General features: G+C 46.4%; 1 protein-coding gene across 1 annotated transcript in view; it reads left to right on the forward strand.

Moving 5' to 3' along the window:
• The window catches only part of LOC139238004 (3',5'-cyclic-AMP phosphodiesterase 4B-like), a 505,001-nt gene that overhangs the window by 466,246 nt on the left and 17,626 nt on the right, over nt 1-21,129 (forward strand). The window contains exons 7-8 of the mRNA XM_070867402.1: nt 14,994-15,030; nt 20,820-20,890. Coding sequence (XP_070723503.1) covers nt 14,994-15,030; nt 20,820-20,890 — 108 coding nt within the window. The remainder of the gene's footprint in view (nt 1-14,993; nt 15,031-20,819; nt 20,891-21,129) is intronic.

The raw sequence follows: 21,129 nt of genomic DNA on the forward strand, positions 1-21,129 counted from the left end.
ATACAGGACACACAGCAAATACAGGGGACGCAGCAAATACAGGACACACAGCAAATACAGGACACACAGCAAATACAGGAGACACAGCAAATACAGGAGACACAGCAGATACAGGAGACACAGCAAATACAGGAGTCACAGCAAATACAGGAGTCACAGCAAATACAGGAGACACAGCAGATACAGGGGACACAGCAGATACAGGAGTCACAGCAAATACAGGAGACACAGCAGATACAGGAGACACAGCAGATACAGGAGTCACAGCAAATACAGGAGTCACAGCAAATACAGGAGACAGAAAATACAGGAGACACAGCAGATACAGGAAACACAGCAAATACAGGAGACACAGCAAATACAGGAGACCCAGCAAATACAGGAGATACAGCAGATACAGGACACACAGCAAATACAGGAGACACAGCAGATACAGGGCACAGCAGATACAGGAGACACAGCAAATACAGGAGACACAGCAGATACAGGAGACACAGCAGATACAGGAGACACAGCAAATACAGGAGACACAGCCGATACAGGAGACACAGCAGATACAGGAGACACAGCAAATACAGGAGACACCGCAAATACAGGAGATACAGCAGATACAGGGGACACAGCAGATACAGGAGATACAGCAGATACAGGAGACACAGCAGATACAGGACACACAGAAAATACAGGAGACACAGCAAATACAGGAGACACAGCAAATACAGGAGATACAGCAGATACAGGAGACACAGCAGATACAGGAAATACAGGAGACACAGCAGATGCAGGACACAGCAGATACAGGAGACACAGCAAATACAGGAGACACAGCAGATACAGCAGACACAGCAGATACAGGACACAGCAGATACAGGAGACACAGCAAATACAGGAGACACAGCAGATACAGGGGACACAGCAGATACAGGAGATACAGCAGATACAGGAGACACAGCAAATACAGGAGACACCGCAAATACAGGAGACACAGCAAATGCAGGAGACACAGCAGATACGGGAGATACAGCAAATACAGGAAACACAGCAGATACAGGAGATACAGCAAATACAGGAGACACAGCAGATACAGGACACAGCAGATACAGGAGACACAGCAAATACAGGAGATACAGCAGATACAGGGGACACAGCAGATACAGGAGATACAGCAGATACAGGAGACACAGCAGATACAGGACACACAGCAAATACAGGAGACACAGCAAATACAGGAGACACAGCAAATACAGGACACACAGCAGATACAGGAGACACAGCAAATACAGGAGACACAGCAAATACATGGGACACAGCAAATACAGGAGATACAGCAGATACAGGACACACAGCAAATACAGGAGACACAGCAGATACAGGAGACACAGCAAATACAGCAGACAAAGCAGATACAGGAGATACAGCAGATACAGGAGACACAGCAGATACAGGACACACTGCAAATACAGGACACACAGCAAATACAGGAGACACAGCAGATACAGGACACAGAAAATACAGGAGACACAGCAAATACAGGACACACAGCAAATACAGGAGACACAGCAAATACAGGAGACACAGCAGATACAGGAGACACAGCAAATACAGGACACACAGCAAATACAGGAGGATACAGGAGACACAGCAGATATAGGACACAGCAAATACAGGAGACACAGCAAATACAGGAGACACAGCAGGTACAGGACACAGCAATTACAGGAGACACAGCAAATACAGGAGACACAGCAAATGCAGGGGACACAGCAAATACAGGAGATACAGCAGAGACAGGAGACACAGCAAATACAGGAGACGCAGCAAATACAGGAGACACAGCAAATGCAGGGGACACAGCAAATACAGGAGATACAGGACACACAGCAAATACAGGAGACACAGCAAATACAGGAGACACAGCAGATACAGGAGATACAGGAGATACAGCAGATACAGGAGACACAGCAAATACAGGAGACACAGCAGATACAGGACACACAGCAAATACAGGAGACACAGCAAATACAGGAGACACAGCAGATACAGGAGATACAGGAGATACAGCAGATACAGGAGACACAGCAGATACAGGCGACACAGCAAATACAGGAGACACAGCAAATACAGGAGACACAGCAGATACAGGAGACACAGCAAATACAGGAGACACAGCAGATACAGGAGATACAGCAGATACAGGAGACACAGCAGATACAGGAGACACAGCAAATACAGGAGACACAGCAGATACAGGAGATACAGCAGATACAGGGGACACAGCAGATACAGGAGACACAGCAGATACAGGACACACAGCAGATACAGGAGACACAGCAGATACAAGGGACACAGCAGATACAGGAGATACAGGAGATACAGCAGATACAGGAGACACAGCAGATACAAGGGTCACAGCAGATACAGGAGATACAGCAGATACAGGTGATACAGCAGATACAGGAGACACAGCAAATACAGGAGACGCAGCAGATACAGGAGACACAGCAGATACAGGAGATACAGGGGACACAGCAGATACAGGACATACAGGAGTCACAGCAGATACAGCAGACACAAAAGATATAGGAGACACGGGAGATACAGAAGATATCAATCTACTGGTCAGGTGGGCAGAACATTGGCAAATGAGATTTAATTCGAAGAAGTGTGATGTCATGCACTTGGGAGGGCTAATAAGGAAAGGGTATACACATTAAGCAGTAAGTCACTGAGAAGTGCAGATGAATAAAGGGACCTTGGAGTGTTTGTCCACAGATGCCGAGGCATAGAATATAAGAACAGGGAGGTTATGCTTAAATTGTATAATACTCTGGTTAGGCCACAGCTGGAGTACTGCGTGCAGTTCTGATTGGCGTATTATAGGAAGGACGTGATTGCACTAGAGAGGGTGCAGAGGAGATTTACCAGGATGCTGCCTGGAATGGAGAATCTTGGCTATGAGGACAGATTGGATAGGCTGGGTTTGTTCTACTTGGAACAGAGGAGGCTGAGAGGAGACCTCATTGAGGTGTATAAAATTCTGAGGGGCCTGGATATAGTGGATAGCAAGGGCCTATTTCCCATGGTGGAGGAGTCAATTATCAACCATAATTTTAAGATGGTTGGTGGAAAGTTCAGAGGGGCTTGAGGGGGGCTTCTTCACACAGAGGGTGGTGGGGGGGCGTCTGGAACTCACTGTCTTGAAGGGTGGTAGAGGCAGAAACCCTCACCACATTTAAAAGGTGCATGGGCACTTGAAGTGCTGCCACCTGCAAGGTTACGGACCTAGAGCTGGTAAGTGGGATTAGACTGGATAACCTCTTGTTGGCCGGCGCAGATACGATGGTAAGTACTTCAGGGAATCGAATACGGCCAGAGTGATCTCCTGGACTAGTTTCCATCGCCTGGATGGGTCGGAGAGGAATTTTCCCAGATTTTGTTACCCAATTGGCCTGGGTTTTTATCTCTTTTTTTGCCTCTCCCAGGAGATCACATGGATCCGAGTGGGATAGAGTGTAAAATGTTGGGGTACAGAAGGAATCGCAGTTGTGTGGGGCGGGCTGGTTGGGCCGGATGCTCTTTACCTGTCCGCCATTGTTCATTGTTCATAGGTTTATATGTAACCTTCAGGGCTGCTGACCGAGGTCCGTGTGGCTCTTTGTCGGCCTCCTTCTGTGCTGTAAATTTCTATATTTCTAAGATACAGGAGACAAAGCAGATACAGGAGATAAAGGAGACACAGAAGATGCAATCAAGAGAACTTTTTAGCCAATATGTAGCAAGCCCAACACGGGAGGTGGTGGTTCTGGATTTAGTTTCAGGGAATGAAACTGGGCAGGTAGAAGGGGTATCAGTGGCAGAGCATTTAGGTGCGAGTGACGCTAAGTCAGTTAGATTTAAGGTCGTTATGGAAAAGGACAAGGATAGGCCAGGAATAAAAGTTCTAAATTCGGGAAAAGACAACTTTGCTAAGCTGAGATGTGATTTAGCCATAGAAACATAGAAACATAGAAAATAGGTGCAGGAGTAGGCCATTCGGCCCTTCGAGCCTGCACCACCATTCAATAAGATCATGGCTGATCATTCCCTCAGTACCCCTTTCCTGCTTTCTCTCCGTACCCCTTGATCCCTTTAGCCGTAAGGGCCATATCTAACTCCCTCTTGAATATATCCAGTGAACTGGCATCAACAACTCTCTGCAGCAGGGAATTCCACAGGTTAACAACTCTCTGAGTGAAGAAGTTTCTCCTCATCTCGGTCCTAAATGACCTACCCCTTATCCTTCGACTATGTCCCCTGGTTCTGGACTTCCCCAACATCGGGAACATTCTTCCTGCATCTAACCTGTCCAGTCCCGTCAGAATCTTCTATGTTTCTATGAATTCCCCTCTCATCCTTCTAAACTCCAGTGAATACAGGGCCAGTCGATCCAGTCTCTCCTCATATGTCAGTCCTGCCATCCCGGGAATCAATTTGATGAACCTTCGCTGCACTCCCTCAAGAATGTCCTTCTTCAGATTAGGAGACCAAAACTGAACACAATATTCCAGGTGAGGCCTCACCAAGGCCCTGTACAACTGCAGTAAGACCTCCCTGCTCCTATACTCAAATCCCCTACCTATGAAGGCCAACATACCATTTGCCTTCTTCACCGCCTGCTGTACCTGCATGCCAACTTTCAATGACTGATGTACCATGACACCCAGGTCTCGTTGCACCTCCACTTTTCCTAATCTGCCACCATTCAGATAATATTCTGCCTTCATGTTTTTATCACCAAAGTGGATAACCTCACATTTATCCACATTATACTGCATCTGCCATGCATTTGCCCACTCACCTAACCTGTCCAAGTCACCCTGCAGCCTTTTAGTGTCCTCCTCACAGCTCACACCGCCACCCAGCTTAGTGTCATCTGCAAACTTGGAGATATTACACTCAATTCCCTCATCCAAATCATTAATTTATATTGTAAATAGCTGGGGTCCCAGCACTGAGCCCTGCGGCACCCCACTAGTCACTGCCTGTCATTCTGAAAAGGACCCGTTTATCTCGACTCTCTGCTTCCTGTCTGCCAACCAATTCTCTATCCACGTCAGTACATTACCCCCAATACCATGTGCTTTGATTTTGCACACCAATCTCTTGTGTGGGACCTTATCAAAAGCCTTTTGAAAGTCCAAATATACCACATCCACTGGTCCTCCCTTGTCCACTCTACTAGTTACATCCTCAAAAAATTCTAGAAGATTTGTCAAGCATGATTTCCCTTTCAGAAATCCATGCTGACTTGGACCTATACTGTCACTGCTTTCCAAATGTGCTGCTATTTCATCTTTAATAATTGATTCCAACATTTTCCCCACTACTGATGTCAGGCTAGCCGGTCTATAATTACCCGTTTTCTCTCTCCCTCCTTTCTTAAAAAATGGTGTTACATTAGCTACCCTCCAGTCCATAGGAACCAATCCAGAGTCGATAGGCTGTTGGAAAATTATCACCAATGCATCCACTATTTCTAGGGCTACTTCCGTAAGTACTCTGGGATGCAGACTATCAGGCCCCGGGGATTTATCGGCCTTCAATCCCATCAATTTCCCTAACACAATTTCCCGCCTAATAAGGATTTCCTTCAGTTCCTCCTTCTCATTAGATCCTCGGTCCCCTATTATTTCCGCAAGGTTATTTGTGTCTTCCTTCGTGAAGACAGAATCAAAGTATTTGTTTAACTGGTCTGCCATTTCTTTGTTCCCCATTATAAATTCACCTGAATCTGACTGCAAGGACCTATGTTTCTTTTCTCTAATCTTTTTCTCTTCACATATCTATAGAAGCTTTTGCAGTCAGTTTTTATGTTTCCAGCAAGCTTCCTCTCGTATTCTATTTTCCCCCTTCTAATTAAACCCTTTGTCCTCCTCTGCTGTATTACAAAATTCTCCCAGTCCTCAGGTTTGCTGCTTTTTCTGGCCAATTTTAATGCCTCTTCCTCGGATTTAACACTATCCTTAATTTCCCTTGTTAGCCACGTTTGAGCCACCTTCCCCGTTTTATTTTTACTCCAGACAGGGATGTACAATTGTTGAAGTTCATCCATATGATCTTTAAATGTTTGCCATTGCCTATCCACCATCAACCCTTTAAATATCATTCGCCAGTCTATTCTAGCCAATCCACGTCTCATACCATCGAAGTTACCTTTCCTTAAGTTCAGGACCCTGGTCTCTGAATTAACTGTGTCACTCTCCATCTTAATAAAGAATTCTATCATATTATGGTCACTCTTCCCCAAAGAGCCTCACACAACAAGATTGTTAATTAGTCCTTTCTCATTACACATCACCCAGTCTAGGATGGCCAGCCCTCTAGTTGGTTCCTCGACATATTGGTCTAGAAAACCATCCCTAATACACTCCAGGAAATCCTCCTCCACCACATTGCTACCAGTTTGGTTAGCCCAATCTATATGTAGATTAAAGTCGCCCATGATAACTGCTGTACCTTTATTGCATGCATCCCTAATTTCCTGTTTGATGCTGTCCCCAACCTCACTACTACTGTTTGGATTGGAAACAGCTACATGAAGGTAAATCAGTGTCAGAGCAGTGAGAGGCATTTAAGGAGGAGATCCTGAGGGTACAGGCCAAATATGTGCCCTTAAAGAAAAAGGGTGGGACTAACAAATCTAGAGCCCCCTGGATGTCTAGGGACATGCAGGGTAGGATAAAGAAAAAAAGGGATGCTTATGACAGATACCGAGGGCTAAATACTGCAGAATCTCTCGAGGAGTAAAGTCCAGGGTTGAAATTAAAAAGATATTAGAGAGCATGAAAAATTATTGGCAAGTAAAATCAAGGAAAACCCAAAGATGTTTTATAAATATATTAATAGCAAGAGGATAACTGAAGAAAGGGTAGGGCCTATTAGAGACCATGAGGGTAATCTGTGTGTGGAGGCAGAAGATGTGGGTATGGCTCTTAATGAATACTTTGCATCTGTTTTCACAAAGGAGAGGGGCATTGCAGATCGAAGAGGAGGAGTGTGAAATATTTGATGAAATTAACATAGTGAGAGAGGAGGTATGAAGGGGTTTAGCAGCTTTGAAAGTGGATAAGTCCCCAGGCCCGGATGAAATGTATCCCAAGCTGCTAAGCGAAGCAAAAGAGGAACTAGCAGAGGCTCTGACCATCATTTTCCAATCCTCTCTGGCTACAGGTGTGGTGCCAGAGGACTGAAGGACTGCTAATGTTGTACCGTTGTTTAAAAAGGGAGAAAGGGATAGACCGAGTAATTACAGGCCAGTCAGCCTAACCTCGGTGGTGGGAAAATTATTGGAAAAAATCCTGAAGGACAGGATAGATCTTCATTTGGAAAGACACGGATTAATCAAGGACAGTCTGACTAACTTGATTTAATTTTTTGAGGAGGTAACCAGGAGGGTCAATGAAGGCAGTACATATGATGAAGAGTATATGAATTTTAGCAAAGCATTTGATAAAGTCCCACGTGGTAAACTGGTCACAAAAGTAAAATCCCACGGGATCCAGGGCAAAGTGGCAAGTTGGATCCAAAATTGGCTCAGAGACAGGAAGCAGAGGGTAATGGTTGATGAATGTTTTTGTGACTGGAAGGATGTTTCCAGTGGGGTTCCACAGGGCTCAGTACTGGGTCCCTTGCTTTTTCTGATATACATCAATGAGCTAGATTTGAATATAGGGGGTATGGTTAAGAAGTTTGTAGATGATACTAAAATCGACTGTGTGGTTGATAATGAAGAAGAAAGCTGTAGACTGCAGGAAGATATCAATCAACTGGTCAGGTGGGCAGAACAGTGGCAAACGGAATTCAATCCAGAGAAGTGTGAGGTAATGCATTTGAGAAGGGCTAACAAGTAAAGGGAATACACATTAAATGGTAGGTCACTGAGAAGCGTAGAGGACCTTGGAGTGTATGTCCACAGATCCCTGAAAGTAGCAGGCCAGGTGGTAGATAAGGTGGATAAGAAGGCATACGGAATGGTTGCCTTTATTAGCCGAGACATAGAATACAAGAGCAGGGGGTTATGCTTCAACTGTATAAAACACTGGTTAGGCCACAGCTGGAGTACTGCGTGCAGTTCTGGTCACCGCATTACAGGAAGGGCGTGATTGCACTGGAGAAGGTACAGAGGACATTTATGAGGATGTTGCCTGGAGTAGAGAATCTAAGCTATGAGGATAGATTGAATAGGCTGGGTTTGTTTTCCTTGGAACAGAGGAGGCTGAGGGAGACCTCATTGAGTTGTCTAAAATAATGAGGGGCCTAGATATAGTGGATGGAAAGGGCCTATTTCCCTTAGCAGAGGGGTCAACAACCAGAGGACATAAATTTAAAGGAATTGGTTGAAGGTTTAGAAGGGATTTGAGGGGAATTTTCTTTACGCAGAGGGTGGTGGGGGTCTGGAACTCACTGCCTGAGAGGGTGGTAGAGGCAGAAACCATCACCACATTTTAAAAGTACTTGGATGTGCACTTAAAGTGCCGTAACCTGCAGGACTACGGACCAAGAGCTGGAAAATGCTATTAGGCTTGATAGCCTCTTGTTGGCCGGCACGGGCACGAAGGGCCGAAATGCTTTCCTTCCATGCTGTAGACTTCTATGATTCTATGAGATACAGGCGATACCGGTGATACAGCAGATAAAGGAGATACAGGACATACAGCAGGTACAAGAGTTACAGGAGATACAGCAGACACAGGAGACACAGCAGATACAGGACATACAGCAGATACAGGAGACACAGCAGATACAGGAGATACAGCAGATACAGGACACAGCAAATACAGGAGACACAGCGGATACAGGAGATACAGCAGATACAGGGGACACAGCAAATACAGGACATACAGCAGATACAGGACACAGCGGATACAGGAGACACAACAGATACAGGAGATACAGCAGATACAGGAGACACAACAGATACAGGAGATACAGCAGATACAGGAGATACAACAGATACAGGAGATACAGCAGATACAGGGGACACAGCAGATACAGGAGACACAACAGATACAGGAGACACAGCGGATACAGGAGATACAGCAGATACAGGAGATACAACAGATACAGGAGATACAGCAGATACAGGGGACACAGCAGATACAGGAGATACAGCAGATACAGGAGACACAACAGATACAGGAGACACAACAGATACAGGAGACACAGCGGATACAGGAGATACAGCAGATACAGGAGATACAGCAGATACAGGGGACACAGCAGATACAGGAGATACAGCAGATACAGGATACACAACAGATACAGGAGACACAACAGATACAGGAGACACAGCAGATACAGGAGATACAGCAGATACAGGAGATACAGCAGATACAGGGGACACAGGAGATACAGCAGATACAGGAGACACAACAGATACAGGAGACACAGCAGATACAGGAGATACAGCAGATACAGGAGATACAGCAGATACAGGGGACACAGCAGATACAGGAGATACAGCAGATACAGGAGATACAGCAGATACAGGGGACACAGCAGATACAGGAGATACAGCAGATACAGGAGACACAAGAGATACAGGAGACACAGCAGATACAGGAGATACAGCAGATACAGGAGATACAGCAGATACAGGGGACACAGCAGATACAGGAGATACAGCAGATACAGGGGACACAGCAGATACAGGAGATACAGCAGATACAGGAGACACAGCAGATACAGGAGATACAGCAGATACAGGAGATACAGCAGATACAGGGCACACAGCAGATACAGGAGACACAGCAGATACAGGAGGCACTGCAGATACAAGAGATACAGCAGATACAGTAGATACAGCAGGTACAAGAGGTACAGGAGACACGGCAGATACAGGGGACACAGCAGACACAGGGGACACAGTAGACACAGGACATACAGCAGACAAAGGGGACACAGCAGATACAGCAGATATAGGAGATACAGGGGACACAGCAGATATAGGAGACACAACAGATACAGGGGACACAGCAGATACAGGGGACACAGCAGATACAGCAGATACAGGAGATACAGCAGATACAGGCAACACAGCAGATACAAGAGACACCACAGATACAGGAGATACAGCAGATATAGGAGATACAGTAGATATAGGAAACACAGCAAATACAGGAGACACAGCAGATACAGGAGATACAGCAGATGCAGGAGATACAGCAGATACAGGAGATACAGCAGATACAGGGGGCACAGCAGATACAGGGGATACAGCAGATACAGGAGATACAGCAGATACAGGGGATACAGCAGATATAGCAGACACAGGAGACACAGCAGATATAGGGGATACAGCAGATACTGGAGACACAGCAGATACAGGAGATACAGGAGACACCGCAGATACAGGAGATACAGCAGATACAGGAGACACAGCAGATACAGCAGGTACAAGAGGTAAAGCAGATACAGCAGATACAGGAGACACAGCAGATACAGGAGATACAGCAGATACAGCAGATATAGGAGACACAGCAGATACAGGAGATATAGCAGATACAGCAGATATAGGAGACACAGCAGATATAGGAGATACAGCAGATATAGGAGACACAGCAGATATAGGAGATACAGCAGATACAGCAGATACAGGAGATACAGGAGATACAGGACACAGCAGATACAGGAGATACAGCAGATACAGGAGACACAGCAGATACAGGAGATACAGCAGATACAGGAGACACAGTAGATACAGGAGATACAGCAGATACAGGGGATACAGCAGATATAGCAGACACAGGAGACACAGCAGATATAGGGGATACAGCAGATACTGGAGACACAGCAGATACAGGAGATACAGGAGATACAGGAGACACCGCAGATACAGGAGATACAGCAGATATAGGAGATACAGCAGATATAGGAAACACAGCAAATACAGGAGACACAGCAGATACAGGAGATACAGCAGATGCAGGAGATACAGCAGATACAGGAGATACAGCAGATACAGGGGGCACAGCAGATACAGGAGATACAGCAGATACAGCAGATATAGGAGACACAGCAGATACAGGAGATATAGCAGATACAGCAGATATAGGAGACACAGCAGATATAGGAGATACAGCAGATATAGGAGACACAGCAGATATAGGAGATACAGCAGATACAGCAGATACAGGAGATACAGGACACAGCAGATACAGGAGATACAGCAGATACAGGAGACACAGCAGATACAGGAGATACAGCAGATACAGGAGACACAGCAGATACAGGAGATACAGCAGATACAGGGGATACAGCAGATATAGCAGACACAGGAGACACAGCAGATATAGGGGATACAGCAGATACTGGAGACACAGCAGATACAGGAGATACAGGAGATACAGGAGACACCGCAGATACAGGAGATACAGCAGATATAGGAAACACAGCAAATACAGGAGACACAGCAGATACAGGAGATACAGCAGATGCAGGAGATACAGCAGATACAGGAGATACAGCAGATACAGGGGGCACAGCAGATACAGGGGATACAGCAGATACAGGAGATACAGCAGATACAGGGGATACAGCAGATATAGCAGACACAGGAGACACAGCAGATATAGGGGATACAGCAGATACTGGAGACACAGCAGATACAGGAGATACAGCAGATACAGGAGACACCGCAGATACAGGAGATACAGCAGATACACGGGACACAGCAGATACAGCAGGTACAAGAGGTAAAGCAGATACAGCAGATACAGGAGACACAGCAGATACAGGAGACACAGCAGATACAGGAGATACAGCAGATACAGCAGATATAGGAGACACAGCAGATACAGGAGATACAGCAGATATAGGAGACACAGCAGATATAGGAGATACAGCAGATACAGGAGATACAGGACACAGCAGATACAGGGGATACAGCAGATACAGGAGACACAGCAGATACAGGAGATACAGTAGATACAGGAGACACAGCAAATACAGGAGATACAGCAGACACAGGAGCTACAGGAGACACAGCCCTGACCATACACAGCTGGAACAACCTACTTGCTGGGGGTGACACATGCGTTTTTAAAGTTCCCATATTTATTCACGATCTTTCACCTAATTTAAATTGTTGTTTACAGCATTCAGATGTTAATCTCATCGTAACATTCCTCTCTCCTCACTTTGCAACCATGTCACCTCATTCTGTATTTCTTTATGTTTATCTCACTATTACCCCTCAATTCCTGTCTCCCTCTCAATTTGTATTCTCCTCTGTTTTTGCCTTTGTATCTCTCTCGCTATCTGTCTCTCTTGACCTTTCTTTGCACTCTCTCTCTAGCTCTGCTGGCCCCTTTGTTTTACTTTGCTTCTCTCTCTCTCTCCAAGAGCCACAGTGTTCTGCAGCAGATACAGCCGTACATCACCAGACTGATACTGGGGGTAAAAGAGTTACATTATGGGGCAGGTTGCATAGACTGGCTTGTATTCCCTTGAATATAGAAGATTACGGGGTGATCTAATAAGGTGTTTAAGATGATTAAAGAAGTTGATAGGGACAAACTATTTCCTCTGGTGAGAGAATCCAGTCCGGGGGGCGGGAGGGGGGAGCTCGGCTATTTGGGGTGATGTCAGGAAACGCTTCTTCACACAAAGGGCCATGGGAATCTGGAACTCTCCCCAAGAAAGCTGTGGCTGGGGGTCAGTTGAAAATGTCAAACTGAAATTGATCGATTTTTATTGGGCAAGGGTTTTGAGGATTACAGAACCAAGCCGGGTGGATGGAGTTAGGATACGGAGCAGCTAGCTTCTCATTGAATGGCAGAACAGGCTCGAGGGGCTGAATGGCCTCCTCTTGTTCCTATGTCCCTATTAAGCCCAGGGCACCTGTTCCGACTCTCAGAGAGTCACTTACTCACATTCCTCTGCCCTTTCCTCAAACCCTTTCCCATTTCTCTATTTCAAATATTTATCCACTTCTCCAGAGTACGCTTTTCCGGATCCTGATTCTCCCAGTTTCACGTCCCAGCATAGAGAGATTTTCCTAACCTTTCCCGTCATTCTTTTTACAATGATCATAGATTCATGGAAACTTATAGCACAGAAGAAGGCCATTCGGCCTATCGTGTCCCTGCCGGCCGACCAAGAGCTATCCAGCCTAATCCCACTTTCCAGCTCTTGGTCCGTAGCCCTGTAGAACACATCCAAGTACTTTTGAAGTGAAATGAGGGTTTCTGCCTCTACCACCCTTTCAGGCAGTGAGTTCCAGACCCCCACCACCCTCTGGGTGAAAAGATTTATCCTCAACTCTTCTCTAATCCTTCTACCAATGACTTTAAATCTATGCCCACTGGTTATTGACCTATCTGCTAAGGGGAAACAGGTCCTTCCTATCCACTCCATCCAGACCACTCATAATTTTATACACCTCAATTTTTTCTCCCCTCAGCCTCTTCTATTCCAAAGAAAACAACCCCAGCCTATCTAATCTTTCCTCATAGCTAAAATCTCCAAACCTCGTAAAAATGTTTTTATTCATTCCTAGGAGATGAGCATCACTGGCAAGGCCAGCATTTATTGCCCATCCCTAATTGACCTTGAGAAGGTTGTGAGTTCAAGTCCCACTCCAGGGACTTGAGCACACAACTCTAGGCTGACACTCCAGTGTAGCGCTGAGGGAGCACTGCACTGTTGGAGGGGCAGTACTGAGGGACGCCGCACTGTCGGAGTGGCAGTATTGAGTGAGGGCCGCACTATCGGAGGGGCAGTACTGAGGGAGTGCCACACTGTCAGAGGGGCAGTACTGAGTGAACGCTGCACTGTCGGAGGGGCAGTACTGAGGGAGCGCCGCACTGTCAGAGGGGCAGTACTGAGGGTAGTTAAGAATCAACCACATTGCTGTGGGTCTGGAGTTATATATAGGCCAAACCAGGTAAGGTCTTATATTCTACGGCTCGGCTAATAAAGGAGAGTATCCCATATGCTTTCTTAACCATCTTAGCTACCTGTCCTGCTACCTTCAGGGATCTGTGAACATACACTCCAAGGTCCCTCTGATCCTCTACACTTCAGTAACCTACCATTTATAGTGTATTACCTTGCCTTGTTAGCCCTCCCAAATGCATTACCTCACACGTCTTAAATTCATGCTCTTCAGACCGTGACTCACTAACCAGTGAGAATAGGTTTACCCTATTTACCTTTTGAAAAACCCCTCCGAATGTTAAACACTTCTATTAGATTAATTCCCTGTTCCAGTGACAGGAGCCCCACCATCCCTAGTCAGCAGTAAATGCTTTTGTCTTTTTGCAAAGGTTGAGGTTGTTGTTGATGTTTGTGTTCTGCTGTCACTCAGTACTGGGGGAAGGCCAGCCATAGTATGCTGACCGAGGGCCGTGTGGCTCTTTGTCGGCCGGCGTGGACACGATGGGCCGAAATGACCTCCTTCTGTGCTGTAAATTTCTATGTTTCTCCTCATAACTAAGACCTCATCCTTGATATCATCTGAGTAAATATCTGTCTCCCGCTCTCTCTTTCTGAATTTCCTCATGCTCTCTCTCCATCTCTCCCTCTGCCTATGTGTATTTCTGTCTTTCTTTAACCCTCCCTCCGCCTGTAACAACTTGCAATAATATAACTCCTGTAATTAAGTAAAACGTCCCAAGGTATTCACAGGAGCATTATCAAACTGTATCTCTACATTTCCCACATTACAACAGCGACCACACTCTAAAAGTGCTTCATTGGATGTAAAGCACTTTGAGATGTCCGGTGGTCATGAAAGGCGCTATATAAATACAAGTCAGTCTTTCTGTCTTTTATTCTTTCTTTCTGTCTCTGTCTTTCACTTTATCTCTCCCTCTGTCTATAACCAAATCTCTGCCTGTCTTACTCACTCTACTTTCCGCTCTGCCAATAACTGTCTCAGTCTCTCTGTAGGGATTTTGTGCTCTGTGATCAGCCTGTCCGTCCATGTTGTCAACTGTATGTTTTTCTTTCAGACATACTGAGGACCTTATCGTCACTCCTTTCGCTCAGGTGAGTTCAGAGTTAAACACCTTCTTACACTCTGTCTGTCTCTGGCTCTCACTCTCTCTCCACAACATCCTTACAAAAATTACAAGTCAAAATTACAAGAATCTCTCAAAATTCTACTGCAGAGTATTTGAAGAGCATTGTTGTAAGTGACGGGTGGGGCTGTGAGTCAGACTGCTCTGGGACCTGGGGCCACATTGAGCTCTTCTCTAGCTGCTTGAATGTATGGATCAGAGACTCAATGACTTTGTTCTTTCCCAATTCATTTCGAGTGGAATTGGATCATAGCAGAAAAAATAGTTACTACACTAATTTGTGAATCTTAGTCTTCTGGTTGGGTGGTGTGAGACATGGGAAATCAGAGTAACTAGCAGCACAGAGGGAGGCCATTCAGCCCACTGTGCCGGTACTTGGCCATCCAATCAGTCACACTTCCCCAATCTTTCCCCATTTTTCCTTTTCAAGGATTTCCAGTTCCCTTTTGAAAGTTACTATTGATTCTGCTTCCACCGTCCTTTCAGGCAGCGCGTTCCCGATCACCACAGCTCACTGTGCAACAGAATTCTTCTCATCTCTCCTCTGGTTCATTTGTGTCCTCTGGTTACTGACCCTCCTGCCAATTGATGCAGTTTCTCCTTATTTACTCTATCAAAACACATCATGATTTTGAACACCGCAATTAAATCTCCCCTTAACCTTCTCTGCTCTAAGAAGAACAATCCCAGCTTCTCCAGTCTATCACATAACTCAAGTCCCTCATCCCTGGTATCCGTGCTATACCTGCCCTGGGAGTGTTTGATGGGACAGTGTAGAGGGAGCTTTACTCTGTATCTAACCCCGTGCTGTGCCTGCCCTGGGAGTGTTTGATGGGACAGTGTAGAGGGAGCTTTACTCTGTATCTAACCCCATGCTGTACCTGCCCTGTGAGTGTTTGATGGGACAGTGTAGAGGGAGCTTTACTCTGTATCTAACCCCGTGCTGTGCCTGCCCTGGGAGTGTTTGATGGGACAGTGTAGAGGGAGCTTTACTCTGTATCTAACCCCCTGTACCTGCCCTGGGAGTGTTTGATGGGACAGTGTAGAGGGAGCTTTACTCTGTATCTAACCCCATGCTGTACCTGCCCTGTGAGTGTTTGATGGGACAGTGTAGAGGGAGCTTTACTCTGTATCTAACCCCCTGTACCTGCCCTGGGAGTGTTTGATGGGACAGTGTACAGGGAGCTATACTCTGTATCTAACCCCGTGCTGTACCTGCCCTGTGAGCGTTTGATGGGAAAGTGTAGAAATATCACCAAAGATATCTCCGCAAGATCCTACAAATCCCCTGGGAGGACAGGCGCACCAACATCAGCGTCCTCGCTCAGGCTAATATCCCCAGCATTGAAGCAGTGACCACACTCGATCAGCTTCGCTGGGGGGGCCACATAGTCTGCAGACCAGACATGAGACTCCCAAAGCAAGTGCTGTACTTGGAGCTCCTTCATTGCAAACGAGCCAAAGGTGGGCAACGAAAACGCTACAAGGACACCCTCAAAGCCTCCCTGATTAGGTGCAACATCCCCACTGACACCTGGGGGTCTCTGGCCCAAGACCGCACTAAGTGGAGGAAGTGCATCCAAGAGGGCGCTGAGCACCTTGAGTCTCAACGCCGAGAGCATGCAGAAATCAAGCGCAGGCAGCGGAAAGAGCGTGCGGCAAACCAGTCCCACCCACCCCTTCCCTCAATGACTATCTATCTCACCTGTGAGAGAGTCTGCGGCTCTCGTATTGGACTGTTCAGCCACCAAAGAACTCACTTCAGGAGTGGAAGCAAGCGTTCCTTGATTCTGAGGGACTGTCTATGATGATGAGATGGAGCTTTACTCTGTATATAACCCGTGTTGTACCTGCCCTGGGAGTGTTTGATGGGACAGTGTAGAGGGAGCTTTACTCTGTATCTAACCTCGTGCTGTACCTGCCCTGGGAGTGTTTGATGGGGCAGTGTAGAGGGAGTTTTACTCTGTATCTAACCCCCTGTACCTGCCCTGGGAGTTTTAATTGGGACAGTGTAGAGGGAGCTTTACTCTGTATCTAACCCCGTGCTGTACCTGCCCTGGGAGTGTTTGATGGGGGACAGTGTAGAGGGAGTTTTACTCTGTATCTAACCCCGTGCTGTACCTGCCCTGCAAGTGTTTGATGGGACAGTGTAGAGGGAGCTTTACTCTGAATCTAACCCAAGCTGTACCTGCCCTGGAAGTGTTTGATGGGACTGTGTAGATGGAGCTTTACTCTGTATCTAACCCGTGCTGTACCTGCCCTGGGAATGTTTGATGGGGCAGTGTAGAGGGAGCTTTACTCTGTATCTAACCCGTGCTGTACCTGCCCTGGGAATGTTTGATGGGGCAGTGTAGAGGGAGCTTTACTCTGTATCTAACCCGTGCTGTACCTGCCCTGGGAGTGTTTGATGGGACAGTGTAGAGGGAGCTTTACTCTGTATCTAACCCCGTGCTGTACCTGCCCTGGGAGTGTTTGATGGGACATTGTAGAGGGAGCTTTACTCTGTATCTAGCTCCGTGCTGTACCTGCCCTGGGAGTGTTTGATGGGACAGTGTAGAGGGAACTTTACTCTGTATCTAACTCATGCTATACCTGCCCTGGAAGTGTTTGATGGGACTGTGTCGATGGAGCTGTACTTTGTATCTATCCCCGTGTTGTACCTGCCCTGGGAATGTTTGATGGGGCAGTGTAGAGGGAGCTTTACTCTGTATCTAACCCCGTGCTGTACCTGCCCTGGGAGTGTTTGATGGGACAGTGTGGAGGGAGCTTTACTCTGTATCTAGCTCCGTGCTGTACCTGCCCTGGGAGTGATGATGGGACAGTGTAGAGGGAGCTTTACTCTGTATCTAACCCGTGCTGTACCTGCCCTGGGAGTGTTTAATGGGACAATGTAGAGGGAGCTTTACTCTGTATCTAACCCGTGTTGTACCTGCCCTGCGAATGTTTGATGGGGCAGTGTAGAGGGAGCTTTACTCTGTATCTAACCCATGCTGTACCTGCCCTGGAAGTGTTTGATGGGACAGTGTAGAGGGAGCTTTACTCTGTATCGAACCCCGTGTTGTACCTGCCCTGGGAATGTTTGATGGGGCAGTGTAGAGGGAGCTTTACTCTGTGTCCAACCCCGTGCTGTACCTGCCCTGGGAGTATTTGATGGAACAGCGTAGAGAGAGCTTTACTCTGTTAAAGAGGAGATTAATGCAATAGTTTGGAAGGACATTAGCTTGGATGATGTGGAATCGGTATGGGTGGAGCTGCAGAACACCAAAGGGCAAAAAACGTTAGTGGGAGTTTTGTACAGGCCTCCCAACAGTAGTAGTGTTGTTGGGGAGGGCATCAAACAGGAAATTAGGGGTGCATGCAATAAAGGTGCAGCAGTTATCATGGGTGACTTTAATATGCATATAGATTGGGCTAACCAAACTGGAAGCAATACGGTGGAGGAAGATTTCCTGGAGTGCATAAGGGATGGTTTTTTAGACCAATATGTCGAGGAACCAACTAGGGGGGAGGCCATCTTAGGCTGGGTGTTGTGTAATGAGAGAAGATTAATTAGCAATCTCGTTGTGCGAGGCCCCTTGGTGGAATTCTACATTAGAATGGAGAATGAAACAGTTAATTCAGAGACCATGTTCCAGAACTTAAAGAAGGGTAGCTTTGAAGGTATGAGGCGTGAATTGGCTAGGATAGATTGGCGAATGATACTTAAGGGGTTAACAGTGGATGGGCAATGGCAGACATTTAGAGACCGCATGGATGAATGACAACAATTGTATATCCCTGTCTGGCGTAAAAATAAAAAAGGGAAGGTGGCTCAACCGTGGCTATCAAGGGAAATCAGGGATAGTATTAAAGCCAAGGAAGTGGCATACAAATTGGCCAGAAATAGCAGTGAACCCGGGAACTGGGAGAAATTTAGAACTCAGCAGAGGAGGACAAAGGGTTTGATTAGGGCAGGGAAAATAGAGTACGAGAGGAAGCTTGCAGGGAACATTAAGACGGATTGCAAAAGCTTCTATAGATATATAAAAAGAAAAAGGTTAGTAAAGACAAACGTAGGTCCCCTGCAATCAGAATCAGGGGAAGTCATAACGGGGAACAAAGAAATGGCAGACCAATTGAACAAGTACTTTGGTTCGATATTCACTTAGGAGGACACAAATAACCTTCCGGATATAAAAGGGGTCAGAGGGTCGAGTAAGAAGGAGGAACTGAGGGAAATCCTTATTAGTCGGGAAATTGTGTTGGGGAAATTGATGGGATTGAATAAATCCCCAGGGCCTGATGGACTGCATCCCAGAGTACTTAAGGAGGTGGCCTTGGAAATAGTGGATGCATTGACAGTCATTTTCTAACATTCCATAGACTCTGGATCAGTTCCTATCGAGTGGAGGGTAGCCAATGTAACCCCACTTTTTAAGAAAGGAGGGAGAGAGAAAACAGGGAATTATAGACCGGTCAGCCTGACATCGGTAGTGGGTAAAATGATGGAATCAATTATTAAGGATATCATAGCAGCGCATTTGGAAAGAGGTGACATGATAGGTCCAAGTCAGCATGGATTTGTGAAAGGGAAATCATGCTTGACAAATCTTCTGGAATTTTTTGAGGATTTTTCCAGTCGAGTGGACAAGGGAGAACCAGTTGATGTGGTATATTTGGACTTTCAGAAGGCTTTCGACAAGGTCCCACACAAGAGATTAATGTGCAAAGTTAAAGCACATGGGATTGGGGGCAGTGTACTGACATGGATTGAGAACTGGTTGTCAGACAGGAAGCAAAGAGTAGGAGTAAATGGGGACTTTTCAGAATGGCAGGCGGTAACTAGTGGGGTACCGCAAGGTTCTGTGCTGGGGCCCCAGCTGTTTACATTGTACATTAATGATTTAGACGAGGGGATTAAATGTAGTATCTCTAAATTTGCGGATGACACTAAGTTGGGTGGCAGTGTGAGCTGCGAGGAGGATGCTATGAGGCTGCAGAGTGACTTGGATAGGTTAGGTGAGTGGGCAAATGCATGGCAGATGAAGTATAATGTGAATAAATGGCGGGACTGACCTATCAAGAAAGACTGGATCAACTGGGCTTGTATTCACTGGAGTTCAGAAGAATGAGAGGGGATCTCATAGAAATGTTTAAAATTCTGACGGGTTTTGACAGGTTAGATGCAGGAAGAATGTTCCCAATGTTGGGGAAGTCCAGAACCAGGGGTCACAGTCTAAGGATAAGGGGTAAGCCAATTAGGACCGAGATGAGGAGAAACTTCTTCACCCAGAGAGTGGTGAACCTGTGGAATTCTCTACCACAGAAAGTTGTTGAGGCCAATTCACTAAATATATTCAAAAAGGAGTTAGATGAATCCTTACTACTCGGGGGATCAAGGGGTATGGAGAGAAAGCAGGAATGGGGTACTGAAGTTGCATGTTCAGCCATGAACCCGTTGAATGGCGGTGCAGGCTCGAAGGGCCGAATGGCCTACTCCTGCACCTATTTTCTATGTTTCTATCTAACCCGTGCTGTACCTGCCCTGGGAGTGTTTGATGGGACAGTGTAGAGGGAGATTTACTCCGTATCTAACCCGTGCTGTACCTGCCCTGGGAGTGTTTGATGGGACAGTGTAGAGGGAGATTTACTCTGTATCTAACCCGTGCTGTACCTGCCCTGGGAGTGTTTGATGGGACAGTGTCGAGGGAGATTTACTCTGTATCTAACCCCGTGCTGTACCTGCCCTTTGTTTATTGCTTTCCCTCTTTCCCTCAGATCCTGGCGAGTTTGCGCAGTGTGAGAAACAACTTCACTGTTCTGGCCAACACTCAAGGACCTCCTAATAAGTGAGTATCAGGTATCTGCTGCAGTCAGCCAATCACAGCACACGGTGTAGACCAGTCACAAACCAATTCTGTGATTGGCTAAGGGGAAAACATGATAACTGCTCACCACCCAATCAGAAGTGCAGATGCAAGTGTTGTGACTTTTCTGTGACCTATCACAGCTTAGATAGAATTCCATCGAATGTTCAGCACGGAAACAGGCCATTTGGCCCATCTGGTCCATGCTCCACACGAGCCTC

Source organism: Pristiophorus japonicus, chromosome 24 (assembly GCF_044704955.1).
Source record: "Pristiophorus japonicus isolate sPriJap1 chromosome 24, sPriJap1.hap1, whole genome shotgun sequence".
NCBI lineage: Eukaryota > Metazoa > Chordata > Chondrichthyes > Pristiophoridae > Pristiophorus > Pristiophorus japonicus.